This window comes from Globicephala melas, chromosome 3, assembly GCF_963455315.2.
Source record: "Globicephala melas chromosome 3, mGloMel1.2, whole genome shotgun sequence".
Lineage (NCBI taxonomy): Eukaryota > Metazoa > Chordata > Mammalia > Artiodactyla > Delphinidae > Globicephala > Globicephala melas.
The window spans coordinates 159,143,774-159,160,414 of record NC_083316.1 but is presented as its reverse complement, the minus strand read 5'-3'; the positions used below and the strand labels follow the sequence as shown (position 1 = coordinate 159,160,414).

At 55.0% G+C, this 16,641-nt stretch overlaps 1 protein-coding gene across 1 annotated transcript in view; it reads left to right on the top strand.

Annotated features, from left to right (window-relative positions):
• Positions 1-15,903, top strand: part of UNC13A (unc-13 homolog A) — a 67,540-nt gene extending 51,637 nt beyond the window's left edge. The window contains exons 36-44 of the mRNA XM_060296866.1: positions 220-258; positions 1,395-1,424; positions 2,813-2,869; positions 3,251-3,331; positions 4,232-4,379; positions 5,521-5,577; positions 8,524-8,616; positions 9,332-9,491; positions 11,191-15,903. Coding sequence (XP_060152849.1) covers positions 220-258; positions 1,395-1,424; positions 2,813-2,869; positions 3,251-3,331; positions 4,232-4,379; positions 5,521-5,577; positions 8,524-8,616; positions 9,332-9,491; positions 11,191-11,491 — 966 coding nt within the window. The 3' untranslated portion in view covers positions 11,492-15,903. The remainder of the gene's footprint in view (positions 1-219; positions 259-1,394; positions 1,425-2,812; positions 2,870-3,250; positions 3,332-4,231; positions 4,380-5,520; positions 5,578-8,523; positions 8,617-9,331; positions 9,492-11,190) is intronic.
• Positions 15,904-16,641: the final 738 nt, after the last annotated feature.

Here is a 16,641-nt window from a genome sequence, read left to right as displayed (position 1 = left end):
CTCTCTCTCGGGCTCTTTCTCTTTCCTGTCTGACTCTCTTGCCCTTTTTAAGAGTCAGTCATTAAGGCACACACACAATCCCCCCGGCAACCCTTTTACCAGCGCTCTGTGCCGTGCAGATGCCCTTTACTTCCTGTCCCCATGAGTATGTGTTGTTACTCTGGATTCCCATCCCACACAGCTTGCTAGGTTGATCACCTTGTGACATTGTCTCTGCAGGGCAACCTCTTGAGAAAACATGGCAAGGGATTAGAAAAGGTAATGAGGGCCTCGTCTGCACTGAGGTCCCAAGCTCTGGTGTCTGGGTGTGTGTGTGTGTATGTGTGTGTCCATTTGCATGGGCAGAAAGGCCAGCTGGGGGTCATGGGTAGGAGGAGGGTGTCCTAACGAAGTCCCACAAAACCAGAAGTCAGAGACAAAGTGATTCCCCAGGGACGTGGCTTAGAGTGTGTGCGCGTGTTTGTGTGCAAACAGCTCCTGCCCTCTCACGACAATACCCAAAGGGCTTATCCCAGCCCTGGGCTCAGCTGAAATTCTGTGGCTTCAAGAAGGGCCCAGACACTGGACAACCGCCCTGGACTGAGACATGTTTTGTTTTGTTTTGTTTATTCTAATGGGTGTTTGTTATAAGGAGATAGGAGCTGTGGCAACACGTGAACAGTTGCCCTTGCTGTGCAGTCATACAGGAGCTATCATGCCTGTGTGAGCACAAGTGGGGTCGCCACTTCATGAACATGGGTTGTAGGGCTTCCCAACTCATTCATCCAGCCCTTTGGGGAACACATGCAGTATGTCAGGCACCATATACATGTATGTACATCCCTGGGGGGGTGGAGAGTGCATGGGTTTATGTGTGTAATTGTGCACATGCGTGCAAGTGTTTAGTAGTACACGTGTGTACTTTAGCTTGTGAATTCTGCACGTGTGTGTCTTCGTATGTTGATCTGGGGGTTTGTGTGTGCATAAACTTTCTGCACACCCATGGATGTGCCTGGGTGTGTGTCTGTGTGTTGAGTGAACTGGTGATACCCGTTAGTACGCTTCTTTTAGAGTCAGGCCTGCTGGGGTAAGGTCTTGGGAGTTGGGGGAGGAGAGACTCTGAGGCTTCTCTTCTTTCCCCTCCCCAAGGCACCCCATCTTGGGGCAGGCTGACTGTGGGATTGGACACCTGTCCCCAGGTGATGGGCTGATTCTAGCCTCCTGACAGTCCAGGGTCTGGCCCCAGGTCCCCACCAGAGGACAAGGGAAGGTGCCTAGCTGGGGAGGGGTTCCAGCATTAGCCCCAGAACCTGGGAGGGAGCTCGTGGGCTGTGCTTTGAGGGGGCAGGGAAGTCCCACTGAGTATCCTCTCAGCAGCCACCCGAACTCTGACCTTCGCCTGATTCTCTCCACAGGGCAGGGCGAAAGTGCCAAGCCACTCAGATGTAAGACCAGCCTCTCCCTGTCTGTCTGGCTCCCACCCCACCCCCTACCTACCCACTACCCACCCCCTACCTTCTTCCACCTCTGTGATCCGTGCCATCGGGGGTGTACCGTGACCCTGTCTGTTGGTCTCTTCTTCCTTTGTCTGTCTGGCTTGCTCGTGAGGGGTGGCGCGGGAAGGGTGGCAGGTGGGGAGGAGGGTGCTGCAGGGGAAACCAAGGTCCAGGCTGGGCTCCCGAGTAACTGTGCCTTGTGACAGCCTTGGGGAATCACAGACAAGGAATAAGAAGAGTAGCGACAGCCAGGACGCTAATAATAATACCAGTAGTGGCAGGGTGACCAGATCCCACTGGCCAGCTTGGAAAAGCATCAACGTGATTCCAAACATCCCAGCTGTAAATGGCCCTCCTCCCTGGCTAGCCCTGCCTAGGACCCCCAGACCACCCCAGGACCCAGTAATTCAGGACTCATAACTTCACCGTTACTCAGCTCCCACCACAGCTGTTATCCCCTAAGCTAGTGTAGGTGCCCCTATTAGCCAGGGGAGGAAACTGAGGCCCAGAAAGGGCCAAGGACATGCCTCAGGTCACCCAACATAGTGATGGAGGAGGCAGGACATGTAGCTTCCAGGCTACGACCCCGTCTCCCCTAACACTGCCCGTGACCTCGAAACCAAGTGATAAGAACTGTGAACACTGAACAAAGACATGATTAGTCCCAGCTAAGCTGGGATATGATTTCCCCCATCAAGATGGGAAAACTGGGGGTCAGAGAGGTTAAATGACTTGCCCAGGGCCACATAGCAGAGCTGGGATTTGAACCCATGCCCACCCGGTTCATCGGAGCCATAACCAGGATGTCATATTGCTGATGTCTGTTTGGGGGGGCGGGGTACTGAGGTGTGTGTTAAGGGGGAGGATTCTTCCTTTAAAAGGTCAGATTAACAGGCCCCCCAGATTACTGGGGAAATTCTTCTACAGAGGGAATGGGCCCATGGTGGGTAGTGGTTTTCACTACACAGAGCCCACCCCTTGAGTTTGCTCAAGGCTCCAAGACTTGGGGCTGGCAAGCCCCACCCATACCCGCAAACACCATCACAGCCTGCTCTCTGTTTTCTTCTCTGTCCCACAAACCTGGGGTCATGGTGGAGATGGCAGGATGGGTAGCACCCCACGGGACTGAGATTTCTGGAGACAAGGTCACCATCTCCTTCTCAGCACTTCCTGGGGGTCTCCAGACCTCTGTCCCCAGGACACAACCATTGCCCTGCCCAGAGCCTTTGGACAAGAACCAAGATGGCGTCCAGGGCTGGGGTGTCAGTGGCAGCTTGGGCACTGGGCAGAAGGACCCCCCCCACCCTCACCGGGGTTATGTCTGTTGTTACCTACAGGGAACCCAGATGATCTTCAATGCAGCCAAGGAGCTGGGTCAGCTGTCTAAACTCAAGGTGAGGCCAGGGGTGGGGGCAGGGCATTGGGGTGGGAGGCTTCTTGGGGAAGAGGTCCCAGAATAGTGGCATGGTTTGCAGGCTCAAAGGACAGACACCCTACTCAGACGGGCTTAATCACAATGTATTTGCTCAGTGTATTGAAAAGAGGTGCAAGGTTCAGCTTCAGATACAGCTTGATCAAGAATACAAACAATTTATTTGACAAATATTTATTGAGCACCAGCTGTGTGCCAGCCACATGCTAGGCACTGGGAACACAATGATGAAAAGACAGACCCACTGTCCAACTCTTCAGAGTTTAGCAAGAATGAGACCCATAGGCAGATCCCCAAGGCAGAATTTGCTCTGCCCACATGGACACTCTCTCCATCCATCCAGGACCACATGGTACGAGAAGAAGCCAAGAGCTTGACCCCGAAGCAGTGTGCAGTTGTTGAGCTGGCCCTGGACACTATCAAGGTGAGAGGCCACACCCCTGCCCATCCCAGATGGGGCAGGCAGAGGGTGTGGCTGGTGTGGACATGGACCTAGGCTCAAACCCACCTTAATTCATTCCATTTATAAACACTTCCTGATGACCCTTCTATGTCAGCTCCAGGCTGGCTGATGGCAGGGACTTGAGGAGCCCCAGGCTGGATGTCAGTTGGATGTAGACATCCCCAGCCCTGTGGGGTCAGGACAGGGTAGAAGAAAAGATGGGAGAGCCCAGGGAGGGGGCAGTAAGGGCTTTCTGGATTAGAAGGCATGTGGGAGGTGGTGGGGTTTGAGGACTGCATAGAAATTCACAAGGCAAAGCAACAGCATTCTAGGCAGGGAACCAGTCCATGCAAGAACATGGAGACATGAAAGGGGCCGTGGTCTCCATGAAATAAAAAGCGTGAAAACTACTCTGAAGGAAATGTTTTGTTGAAATGGAGAATTACAGCACAACAGGGTTGGCAACACATGTAGTTGGGGTGGTTAAGGAAAACTCCTTGAAACCTTAATCAAAGAAAGACAGGGAGCCAGCCGTGGCAAAATAGGGAGTGGGAGTGGGGCTGGGAGGGCCTTCATGCCAGTGAGCATAGTAAGTGCAAAGGCCCTGAGGCAGGTACGTTCTAGGGAAGACTTTTGGAAAGAAGGCTGGGAGGGGTGCAGGGCATGGGTGTTATTCTGAGGGGGCTGGGAGTCCACAGGCGTGTTTGGGGCAGGGGTGGAGGTGAGGGAATAGCAGGACCTGGGTGTTCTGAAGACCTGCCCTGTCGTGGCATATCACAGCAGAGGGCAGTGGAGTAGGGGAGGGAGAGTTGGGGCTGCCCAGCCCAATGCGTGGGTAGGGGGTCCTGCCAGCCTTACCTCTCTCCACCCTGTTCCCCACAGCAATACTTCCATGCGGGTGGCGTGGGCCTCAAGAAAACCTTCCTGGAGAAGAGTCCAGACCTGCAGTCCCTGCGCTACGCCCTGTCCCTCTACACGCAGGCCACCGACCTGCTCATCAAGACATTCGTGCAGACGCAGTCGGCCCAGGGTAAGGAGCCACTGGTTAACGCGATGACAATCCCCCGCCCGCAGGGGCAGCCGAGCCCCTCTGACTCACCTCCTCTGTGATGTCATGGGTCTGGGCCGAATTAACAGCTCGGGGCGCACCTGAGCTCCATGGTGTCACCAGGCCAATGAGCAATCTACAGCTCGTAGGGGCGGAACCTATGACGTCATTGGGCCAGGAGGGGATGACCTCTCCGGGGAAAATCCATGACGTCATGGTGTCAGGATGTGATTGAAAGCTGTGGGGAGGGATCTCTGACGGCCAGGACTAGGGAGTGATTGACAGCTCTTAGGGGCGGGACCTCGACGCCCTGGTTCCAGGGAGTGGTTGACATCTCTGGGGGTGGGACCTGTGACGGCAGTTGACTAAGGACTGTTTGACAGCTCTGGCAGGGGCGGGACCTCTGACGTCATGCGGCCAAGGAATGATTGGCAGCTCCCGGGGAGGGACCTCTGGAGGAATGGTTGAAAGTACCCCAGGGAGGGACCTCTGTACTGTCGGGGGCTAAGGAATGACAGCCCCAGAGATGGGAGGGACCCCGACCTGGAGAGGACGGACGGAGAGGGAGTTCTCATTTCTCAAGTTCTCTCTTTCTCTCTCTCTTCTCTTGCCTCTGTCTCCTGTCCCTCTCTGAGTTCGCACACAGCAGCTGGGGCTGGGGGGGCAGAACTCCAGGGTCCTAGTTCCCCTCCCTGGGGACCACCCTTTTCAAAATTGGCCCTAAGAGTGCAGACAACGGAGAGAAGTTTGGCCGCTGACCCAGGTTTAGTTCCGGCAGTGAAAGAGGAGGCCGGGGTGAGGGGTGCTAAACCCCGTGGCCACAAGCGGCCCCCTTCCCCCCCGAGTCAGCCCAGGGCCTAGGGCCCTCGGCTTCGGGCCCAGCCCACGCTGCTGCTTTTAGTGTCCCTGGTGTGCCCCCGGAGCAGGAGGCTGTCTGTCTGTCCGTCTGCAGCTGACGTTTCTCTCTCTCTTGTTTCTCCTCCCTCTCACTCGCCGCCCCCTCTCCGCGCCTACCCTGCTCCCCGTCACGCACACTCGCCCTCCATCCTCGCCTCTCGCTCGCTCGTCTCTCCCCCCCCCACTCCTCCCTTCCCTCCTTTCTCCACCTCCCCACCGTGATTAGTCCATGGTGGAAAAGGGACTAGGTTTACCCTTAGTGAAGACATTTATCCTGAGAAGGGTACGTGCTTCCGCCGCCCACCCGCGCCCGGTGCCCGGTGCCTGCGCCCCTCCCGGCCCGGCTAGTAAAAGGCCCGTCCTTCCGTCTCCCAGGCCTGCGGGGCCCCGCCCAGACCCGACTGGCTGCGAGGGGGCCGAGGCGGACAAGGGGGAAGGACGGCTTGCTGGTTCCACGTGGGGAAGGAGAAGCGATTCGAGTCGCAATTCGTTTCTCCCTAGGTGCTTCTCTTAAACCAGATCCCGGGTCCCCCCAGACAGGCGCCTGCCCGGTTAAGAGCGGGCTCAGATTACAGCTCTGCCACTCCGTGGCTGGGCGCCTCTGGCAACAGGCTGCCTCCCTGAGCCTCAGGTTTCTCATCTGTAAGATGGGAGCAGTCAAGGACCCTAATTCATAGGATTATTTTTAGGATTAGGTGAATTAAATTTAGCCCTGAGACTTTCCTGACGGGAAAGTCCCTGACGTGTACTAGCTGGCAACAATTGTTAGTTGTTTTATTATTATTGGTTATATGATCATGATGATTATTGGCGTCACTTTTCTAAGCATAGGAAACCAACATTTTTTAGGCTCTAACTCGGGGTCAGCCCTTGTGCCAAGCGTTTCTCAGGGACTCTCGGAAAACATTCCTCCTGGTCGCTCCACAGGGCGCCCATCATTCCATAGATGAGGAAGCTGAGTCTCAGAGGAGATTAAGCCCTTTGCCCAAGGAACCTTCCCCTGTAGGGGGTGTCCAGGACTTGGGGAGTGGGGATGGGGTTGGGGAAAGCACAGAGAAGCCCGCGAAAGACCCTTCCCCTTGGAGCCAGCAAACCACGGGATGGGGGTGCCCAGCACTGCCCCCCTCCCCCTTCTTACTAGCTTTGGCCATGATCTGACCCCTCACCCCACCCACCACTGTCCGACTCTCCCCTGGCACCCCTCAGTCTGGCCCGGATTGAGCTTGCTGTGAAGCATCAGCCTGGGGGTGGCGGGTGAGGCTGAGCATGTGACTGGTTGGGGCAAGGGGGGTGGGAGCCTGAGGTGACAAGGAAGGCAGCCTGGGGTGGGCAGCGAAGATGAGGGGGTGCAGGGTCTTCAGGCCCCTCTGCCCCCTGAGCCTCGGTCACTTTCCGCCCAGAGACAGGTAACCCGGTCAACCTTGGACTGACCCGTTCTCCTTCCCCACACCCACCCCTGCCTTTCCCCCTGTTCCTCCCCCCATGCATGGAGTGCTCCAGGTGTGGGGAGCTTCCTGAGGGGAGGGGACTGGTGGGGGTGCTGACGGTCACAGGTTCCCAGGCCCCACAGGATGCCCTTCCCAAGAGTCACAGAGGGAGGAATGGGGACAGAAGCTTTTAAACTGCTCCTTCAATGATCCCCATCAGAACTAATCAATCAGGATGCTTGTGGTGGCCAGAAACTGAAGCGTACCTTACCCTGACTCAGGCAGACTAGAGAATTTGTGAGCCTGTAACTGAAAGATTAGGAATTGATTTGGCATCAGTAATAGCTGGATCTAGAGTCTCCAACAATGCCATCGGTCACTGGTCTCTGTTGAGACCTCTGTGAGGTGGACTCTCCCCTCATTGGGTAGAGTCAGCCTTGCCAGCCTAACCAGAGAGAGACTCTTTCCGAAGAGTTACAGCAAAAGTCTCAGGGCCAATTTCTATTGGCCCAGCTTGGGTCACATGACCATCCCTGAGCCAATCACTGCAGCCATGGCTAGAGAATGCTCTGATTGGGCACCCGTGGTTCGTTTAGCCTTACCTGAAGTGTGAGATGGAGCCACAAGGTCTGAGGTGAGGTAGGGACATTTCTCAATGGAAACTTGAGATGGTCTATTGGAAAAGGAATGGCAGGGAAAATGAAAGATTTCTCTACAAGCTGTCACTTCAGGAGAGCTGAGGATTCTGGGTCATGTTATCACAGTGTGTTGGAGGAGTAGTGAGGAAGCCTGTGAGGCTGGAGCCAACGTGGCAAGGGTAAGAGTGGAGGGAGGTGAGGCAGGAGAGGTAATAGTGACACATGTCAGGAGTGACACTGCAGGCCACAAAAGGACTTTGATTATTTCAGAGTGAGATGGGAGCCATGGGAGGATTTTGAGCAGAGAAGGGACATGATCTGAGTTAGGATTTCTCTGGCTGGTGTACTGAAAGAAGCTGAGAGGAGGGTGCAGGGAGACAGCGAGGAGGCCACTGCAATATTCCAGGTTGGCCTAGTTGGCCCAGGGACAACTCCTATTGGCCTATCTTGGGTCACATGACCATTCCTGAGCCAGTCACTGCAGCCATGGCCAGGGAGTGCTCTGACTGGGCAGCCATGGTTCATTTAGCCATACCTGAAGTGTGAGATGGAGCCAGAAGGTTGATGGGGGCTGGACCAGGATGGAGGCCAAGGAGGTGGGCCAAATTCTGGGTGTATTTTAAAGGTAGAGCTGACAGGATTTTCCACCGTACCAGTACTTAGGGAGGAAATGAAAACAAAAAAGAGGTTGAGGACTAAGGCACCGCCTGCCCCAACGGCTTGAAGATCAACAGAGGAGGAGGAAATGGCAAAAGAGGGTGAGAAGGAGTGACTAATCTGTAGGATGAGAACAGATTGGAGAGTGTGGCCTTGTTGCAGCCAAGAGGAGAAACTGAGGCACAGGAAGCCAGGGTATCAGATGCTGCCAAGATGGTGTGAAAGATGAAGGCTGAGTTTAATGACAGGGAATGAGAAAAAGGACATTAGGCTCAGAGAAGTTAAGAGATCTGCCTGAGATCACACAGTGAGGCAGTGAAAGGCTAGAACCCAGGATTCTTGGCCTCCCTAAGAATACCCATCTTCCCAGCCCACCCTCAGTGCCACCCTGTCACGGCTGATGACCTGGTGCCGCCAGCACATGGTGGGTGGGAGGCAGTCCAGGTCCTTTCTGGTGGGTGGGAAAGAATGAAACTTATGCCAAGCATCCTCCCCTGCCCCGGCCAGGCTCGGGTGTGGAAGACCCTGTGGGTGAAGTCTCCGTCCATGTAGAGCTCTTCACTCATCCAGGAACTGGGGAACACAAGGTCACAGTGAAAGGTGAGTAATCTGAGGTGGGAGGGAGAGTGCCTCAGCCAGGATGCACTAGGTTCTAAGACAGAAAACCAAACTCAAACTGGTGTAAGGAAGAAATTTTTTTTCGTTAAAAAAAATCTTTTTATAAAACTGAAAATTCCCGAAGTCACCACCTTCAGGCATAGCTGGATGAAGAGGTACAAAGAGTGTTACAGACCTCATTCCACTTTCTGTCTCAGCTCTGCTTTCCTTTTGTTGGCTTTTATTTTCTAATTAGAACACAGATTGGGCTGTCTTAGCCAAAGCCTAAAATAACAGTGGCTTAAACAAGATAGATGGAATAAAGCTTTCTCTGAGGTAACTCCGAGGACAATCAGCCCAGAATTGATGAAGAGGCTTCACAGTGTTGGGGATCCAGGCCCCTGACATCTTTTGTTGTACTTTTATCCCTAATATGCTTTCTTCCTCTGTAGGGTCCCAAAGAACTCAGCCCCCATCAGCATCCCACCTTGCAGCTAGGAGAAGGCGAAAGTTTAGGGCATTCTCCCTGCCTTTTAAGCCACAACCTGAAAGCTGTACGCATCACTTCCTCTTACATCTCATTGGCTGGAAGTTAGTCATATGGCCACACTTGGCTACAGAAGCATTCTGGGAAATGTAGTCTTTCAGACAGGCTTTGAAAACCACAACTGTGTACTGGGGGACTCTAACCAACCTTACCTTCTAATTCCCCCAACAGTGGTGGCTGCCAATGACCTCAAGTGGCAGACTTCTGGCATTTTCCGGCCATTCATCGAGGTCAACATCATCGGGCCCCAGCTCAGTGACAAGAAACGCAAGTTTGCGACCAAATCTAAGAACAACAGCTGGGCCCCAAAGTACAATGAGAGCTTCCAGTTGTAAGTCTGGGATGCTTAGGGGAGAATGGCAAGGGGACATCCGCTATATGAACCTCAGGGTCCACTAGGCAGGAGGGATGTCTGGTGGGCCAGTGGTACCTAGGGACAGGAACAGGAGAGGTCACATCCTAGGTGGGTATGCTGGGAAGGGAGGCACCTTAGTACAGGAGTGACATCAGTGAGGGAACACCAGGATGGAGGTGACCACCTTGGGGGGCAGACAGGTCCCAGAGGACAGTGAGTGTGATATAACCTCATGATGAGGGCTCATGAAGGGGAGGAGTCTGGCCAGAAGGAGCGTGTTGGGCAGGGGCATTTCCAGGGCTGGAGATTCTGGTCTGTTTAAGAGGCGTGGTTGGTCATGATGGGGCAAGAGGCTTGTGGGTGAGGGGCTGAGGGGCATAGACATGGACCTCCTCGAGTCAGCAATGAACTTTGTCAGGGCTATTGGGGCAGGTCATCTGGAGGAGTCTGCTCTGGGGGACAAGAGTGGAGTGTGGCTTGGCCCAGGTCATGGGGGTATGTGTCGTATGGGTAGGACTGTGGTCACATCTAGGTGGGGCTCCCTAGGTCAGGGGCATCAGGGTCTAGAGGAGCAGATGATTTATGGGGAACATAAACAAGTCTGATCAAGGTGTACAGAGGGGTTCTCTGGGGTGGGGGTGAGGGTCGGCGGATCTTTGGATCAGGTGTGAACCTCACTGGGGCAGGGTAACATTGGGGGTGTTCTTGGGGGACAGAGTACAGTGGGGTAAGGGGACATCAGAGCTGGGGGGAAGTGGAGGCCCCTGAGGGACAGGAGCCTGGCCAGTCCTGTGAGGGGAGAGCTCTTGGTGAGAGGACTTTGGAGAGCTAGGTCACCTGAAGCAATCCCTGGGGGCAAGAGCACCGCCTAGGAGGGGGCAGATGTCTCCTGGGGTGGCCCAAACTAGTTGAGGGCTAGGAATGTAGCCTGGGAAGGAGAGGCAAGGGATCGGTGTGCATGTAGCCTGAAAGAAATGAGTTCTTGACTAGCCAGCATCAGGCCGCACTGGCGACTTCGTAGCCTTTCGTAGCCTGGGGGAGGGCGAGGAGCGCTGGAGTGGGTAGTCACTCATGGTGAGACATCTTGGCAGGTTACATGGGCGTACGAAGAGTAGGCTAGGGAGCAGGGGGGAGGGGCCACGTCAAGGGGAGAACTTGAGTTCAGATGGGAGCCTGGTAAAGGGGCTTCTTGGTGTCATATCTGGGTAGGGTGGTGGAGGCAGCAGCTCAGCTGGCTGAGAGTGTGGGTGCTGGTATCACAGGGTGGGAGCATGGCCTAGCCAGAGGACTCTGGGGGAAGGGTCTCTTGGGGGTGGGGATGTGGCTTGGCTGGGGGCTGGGAGTAGTCTGATGGAGGCGTCCTTGGGTGAGGAAAAGGAAGAAGGGAAGGAGAGACTTGGCAGGGACAATGCTGGGGATGGACATCGTCAGCTGATGTGGGCGTGTCCCAGCGCGGGGCTATGGGGCCGGACATCTGGGTCAGGGGTGGGGCCCGGCCTAAGTGGAAGGTTATGAAAATAGGAGGCCACTCATTATGGGAATGGCCCAGCTCAGAATGCCCCAGCTCAGAACGCGCGGCTGTGGGCGTGACCCGGGGCAGGGGAAGCGGGGGTCACCGGTAGGGGCGTGGCTGGTCAGTGGGCGGGACGTGTCCTCACGCCTAGCCTTCCCGCAGCACGCTGAGCGCCGAAGCGGGCCCGGAGTGCTATGAGCTGCAGGTGTGCGTCAAGGACTACTGCTTCGCGCGCGAGGACCGCACAGTGGGGCTGGCCGTGCTGCAGCTGCGCGAGCTGGTCCAGCGCGGGAGCGCCGCCTGCTGGCTGCCGCTTGGCCGCCGCATCCACATGGACGACACGGGCCTCACGGTGCTGCGCATCCTGTCGCAACGCAGCAACGATGAGGTGGCCAAGGAGTTCGTCAAGCTTAAGTCGGACACGCGCTCCGCCGAGGAGGGCGGGGCCGCGCCTGCTCCATAGCGTGGGGCACGCAGGCGGGCACCACTGCGCCTGCGCAGAGCGCACGGGGTGGGGCGGCGCCCGCGAGCTGGGACCTCCCAGGGGGCGAGTGTCCGCGCTCTGTGCTGAGGTTGGGCTGCACCTGCGCCCTGGATTTAGTTCCCCCTCTGGGGAAAGGTGAATGGCAACGCCCCGCCCCCTCAGGAGGCCACGCAGTGGGGCGCGAGGAAGGAAGAAGGCACATCCCCCTACTTGAGGCCACTCCCCCATCGTCTAGGGGGACTTTCGAGCTGGGATGGGAGGAAAACCCACCCCCTAGTAAGGAGGCCAGGTCCCAGGGCTGTGGTACCGGGAGGCTCTGTCTCCTGCCCCCTGGGGAAGCCATAAGATGGGTCCCCAACCCCTGGGGCCCAAGATCAGTTTGCCAAGTATGGAACTCTCAGCTCCCTCGAGGGGCGGGCTCTGGGCAAGGGGCAGGGCTTCCTGGAGCGCCTCCTAGGGTGGTCTGGGGCCTGGAGGGACTAGGGTGGTGATTGGAGGGCCCCCCGGGTGTACCAGAGTCCCTTTTGATGTTTGTGCAAAAAATAAACAGGGAAGGGGGGAGGATGGAATTTCAAAAGCACATGCGCCCTTGGGCGCCCAAACCCTGGGGACCAAGGGGTCGGCTTTGGGGCTCCCGCGCCGTCCCCACTTCCCTATGGGGGTTTGCCTCCCTTTTCCCCCCCACATACCCAATCCTCATATCGTAGAGTTCAACCCACCCATTTGACGACGAAACTGAGGCCCGGAGAGCTGCCTGAGACAATGCCGAGGGTCCCAGTGCCACACCCTCTCCCCATTCCCTTTGGCCTGTGTGCCCCATTGAAGGGTGGGCTGAGATCGGATGACCCGATACAGCTCCCCATTGCTGCTAATCCCCCTTAGGGGACCTCCCCCAACCCTTAAAGGGATGGGGGTCCTGGGCCAAGACCCCCAGTGCCCCCTCCCATCTCTGGTTGCCAAGCAAAACCCCTGCCCTCAGCACTTTCCAGTGGGACCCCACGGGGAGATACCCTGAGAACTCTTGACCTCCCGCCAAAAAAGCGTGAAGGTTTGGGATTCCCTGGACCCAGTCCCCTAAGCCAACCCCTTCTTCCTTCCCCAGAATGCTCCAGTCAGGAAAGAACAGAAAGAGACCAGAAACTCGAGGGTGTGTGTGTGTGTGTGTGTGTGTGTGCGTGCGTGTGTGTGTGTGTGTGTGTGTGTGTTTGTGTGTGTTGGGAGCTTCCTCCCCATAATCCCATTCATTCATTTAAACACACAGGTCACAGGATACCCCGGGGGGGGGGGGCTCTAGCTGCCTGAAACTCTTCCTCCTGCAGGGATGTTGGGGCAGTTTGGCCAGAGTCTAATTTCCCCATTTTAGCGCATGCAGGCATTTTGGGAAACATTTTGGGAAAGGTTGGCAAGGCTTGTCTTTGCCCAGAATCTGCTTTTCCACGTTGGACCAGTGTGTATGTCATGGGATTTTTTTCTGCCAGGTTGATAAATACAGGATTGTGCTGTGCTAGGGAAAAATTAAAACAGAGGGATGAGATGAGGATTAGCTGCGCTCTCGGAGTGGTGGAGCCTACGTCAGATGGGGAAGGTGAGGGAGGGCTTTCTCTGGAGGTGAAAAGTGAGAAGGAACCACCCATTGGAGAGAAAAGAGCTCCAGGCAGCAGGAACAGCAGGTGCAAAGGCTAGGAGGTAGGCTGACTTGAAGCACAGCCAGGTCAGCGTGGCTAGAGCTGAGCCAGCGAGTGGGGTACTGGGGGATGGTGATGAGGTTGGGGACACCTGCAGAGGTATCAAACCAGGTCTTGTACGCTGCCCTGGGGAGTTTTGATTTTACCCTCAGACGCTTGGGGGCCCCAGGAGATTTTAAAGCTGAGGAGGGTCTGATTTCAGGTTTTGAAATCTTCCTCTGGCTACGTCATGAAGAATGGACTGATGGTGGGGGCGAGAGGACAAAATGCTTTCAGGACACTGACATTAATTCTTGGAAAGACTTTGGAGTATATATTTAAAACTCTGCCTAGATGAGCCCCAGGGTCCCTGGGTACAGATGTCCCAGTTGTGCACTGCCGAGGGGTTGAGCATCTCTAAGGAGGCCGTGTGCAAATTGAGTGTTGTATGATAATGGTTTCCCCATCCGTGAACAAGAGTCTGGAAGAAGCGACACTGTTTTCTCATCTACCCGGAAGCATTTGTGTGTTCCTCTAAATTCAGGCAGGTTGAAGTGACCGAAGGTTCTGAACCAGAGATTAGGACGAAAGTTCTCCTTCAGGATGGTGGGGAAGGTGGGCCCCAGCCAGGGGCAAGGGACAGGCTGAGAGGTGGCTTGGGGAGAACGTGGAGTCTCCACCACAAGGACTGAGAGGCAGATTTGAACTTCAGACCATCCAAGAGGTGGAGGTGCGCTGGGCGGTTCACTTGGAGTTGAAAACGCCAGCAACACCCAAAGGGGAGGTAATCTGTGATCTGGGGTGGGTTCTGAAAGATTTTTTTGATGACTGGCAGGAAAAGGGGGAGCTGAGCTTCTGCCGGAGAGAGCCAGGGTATTTCCCAAAAGATTCATCGGGAGGCTCTCTGGTCAAAGCGCTCGCGTGCGTGCGTGCGTGTGTGTGTGTGTGTGTGTGTGTGTGTGTGTAGGATTCCCCAGCACTGGCCCAGGCACATGAAGGAAGCCTCAGGGAGTATTTGTCAAATGACACTCTGACTCCCAGGCTAGAACTGTTTTGGAAATTTCCTCCCTCTTCTTTCTCCCAGAGAACTCCTACTCATTCCTCAAAACTCATCACAAATTTTCCCTTCTGTAGAAAACACTCTCTGATCCCCCTTAGGACTTCCCCAGCCTCTGTCCCTCCTCCTCTGTCTGTCCCTTCCCCAGCCTCTGTCTCTGATGCCATGGGGCTAGGGGTGTCTGTGAAAGGCTCTCTGGGCACAGGGGGATGGCAGGGAGGGGATGCCTAGTTGAACTATGTCTCGGGCAGGGGGTTCTGTGTGTGCCCATGCATCCACATGTGTGTCTGTCCGTACCAGCCTCCCCCTCCCACACAGATCTGGGCACTCAGGAGATCTTCCAGTCAGAGATGGGGAGATACAGAGACAGAGAAAGGAGAAAAAGCAAAAACAGGTTTCTAGAAGGAAGAGGGTCCCCTGCTCTCTCTGGCTCTCACCAGTCTGTCCTCGAAGGATTTACCTAAAATGAGGAGGCACCCAGTCGCATCCCTCAGTCCTGATTCTCAGGCACCACAGCCTGAAACCTCACCATGCCTCCATCACAGATGAAAAAAAAAAAAATTAGCCAACTAGAAATCCTTGGGACCTCTCTCAGCTGGGACCTCAGAGACCTTTCTGTCCCCCCCAGCGCTGTCCATCTTACAGGTGGGAACACTGAGGCACGAGGCAGAGTGGAGACAGCCTGGAGTTGCCCCAACTCTGCTGTGCAGGCAGAGAATGGGGGAGCTCACTGGGGGGCTGGTCCACATCATGACCCCTGCTGTCCCCTGAACATCCTTTCCTAAGAATTGTCAAGGACCAAAGTCGTTTTCATGGACACGTGTTGCTCTTCTCTTTGCCTTTTATTTTTTTTTAAGAGACAAATCAAGTTGATGGTGTTAGGTAAGACCCCCTCCATCTTCCCCCTGCCCCCCGCCCAGCCACAGTGGCACAGGCACAGGTCACAGGCAGAGGGTCCCTATGCATCCCCGGCCACACGGCCAGGGGGATTCAGACCCCAACCCTGGCCCCGGCCCCCTAAGACCCCCCACCCAAACCCGGCCACGCAGTCCAGGGAGGTTCTTCCTCCACACAACTTCTCTTAGCATGTGATTGCAAATGTGAACTCAAGACGCTGTTTGTCTGTTTTAATTCCATCCCGTTGGTCTGGCATCTGCACAGATGCCCCCATTTCTCTGTAAATATGTGACTTGAAACAAATGTTTAAAATCAACGAGAAGTGGTCATGAATGCATGGTGTTGAGATGTTTTGCACTATTCTGAATTTTTGGTCTCTGTAAAAATATTTTATTAACAGCAGACATTAAAAAAAAAAGAAAAAGCACACAGCCTCAGATGTATGGTGGCCTCCTTCCCTCCCCTATTGGCAAAAAAATCACGTAGCATCTACCATGAGCGGCTACTGCTGAGTACACTTCCTGCCCACGAACGCAACTCATTACAACTACCATGGTCCCATTTTACAGAGAAGGAAAACAGGCCCCAGGGGCAGAGCCAGGATCTGAACCCAGGATGCTGGGCAGCTGTTGCTCTTAGCTCAAGCAAGTTAGGACATAAATGCCAGGGACACACTCAAATTCCACCTACACCCCCATGTTTGGAGGTTTTTTGTTTTGTTTTTTGCTGTAGCAGGTGAGAATCTCATTTCATAAACTTGGATGTGCAATGAATGAAGCTTCATTTTTCTACACCTGAATTTGAATTTGAATTTCTGCTCCACCAGGAAGCAGAAAGGGAATCTTATTCAGCACAGGGTTTCCTCGGTAAAGTCAGGAGTTTCCTCCTAAGGTTTCTACCTTACGTTTCCTCCTAAGATCTGGAGTTGTTTCCACATTTGAGTGGCCAGGGCAGGGGCCGTGGGATCCATCACTGGGAGTGAGGTTTTTTTTGGGTTTTTTTGTTTTAATAAATTTATTTATTTATTTTTGGCTGCGTGGGGTCTTCGTTGCTGCACGCAGGCTTTCTCAGTAGCAGCGAGTGGGGGCTGCTCTTCGTTGCAGTGCGTGGGCTTCTCATTGCGGTGGCTTCTCTTGTGGAGCACGGGCTCTAGGCGCATGGGCTTCAATAGTTGTGACACGTGGGCTCAGTAGTTGTGGCTCGCAGGCTTTAGAGCACAGGCTCAGTAGTTGTGGCGCACGGGCTTAGTTGCTCCGCGGCATGTGGGATCTTCCCGCACCAGGGCTTGAACCCATGTCCCCTGCATTGGCAGGCGGATTCTTAACCACTGCGCCACCAGGGAAGCCCGGGAGTGAGTTTGATGAGTGCGTTTGGCTGCAAGTAAGAGACACAAGGACTAAAAGAAAGGGACTTTCCTGGCGGTCCAGTGGTTAAGACTCCACGCTTCCACTTCACGGTGCACGGATTCAATCCCTGGTTGGGGACCTAAGATCCCACGTGCCACGCAGTGC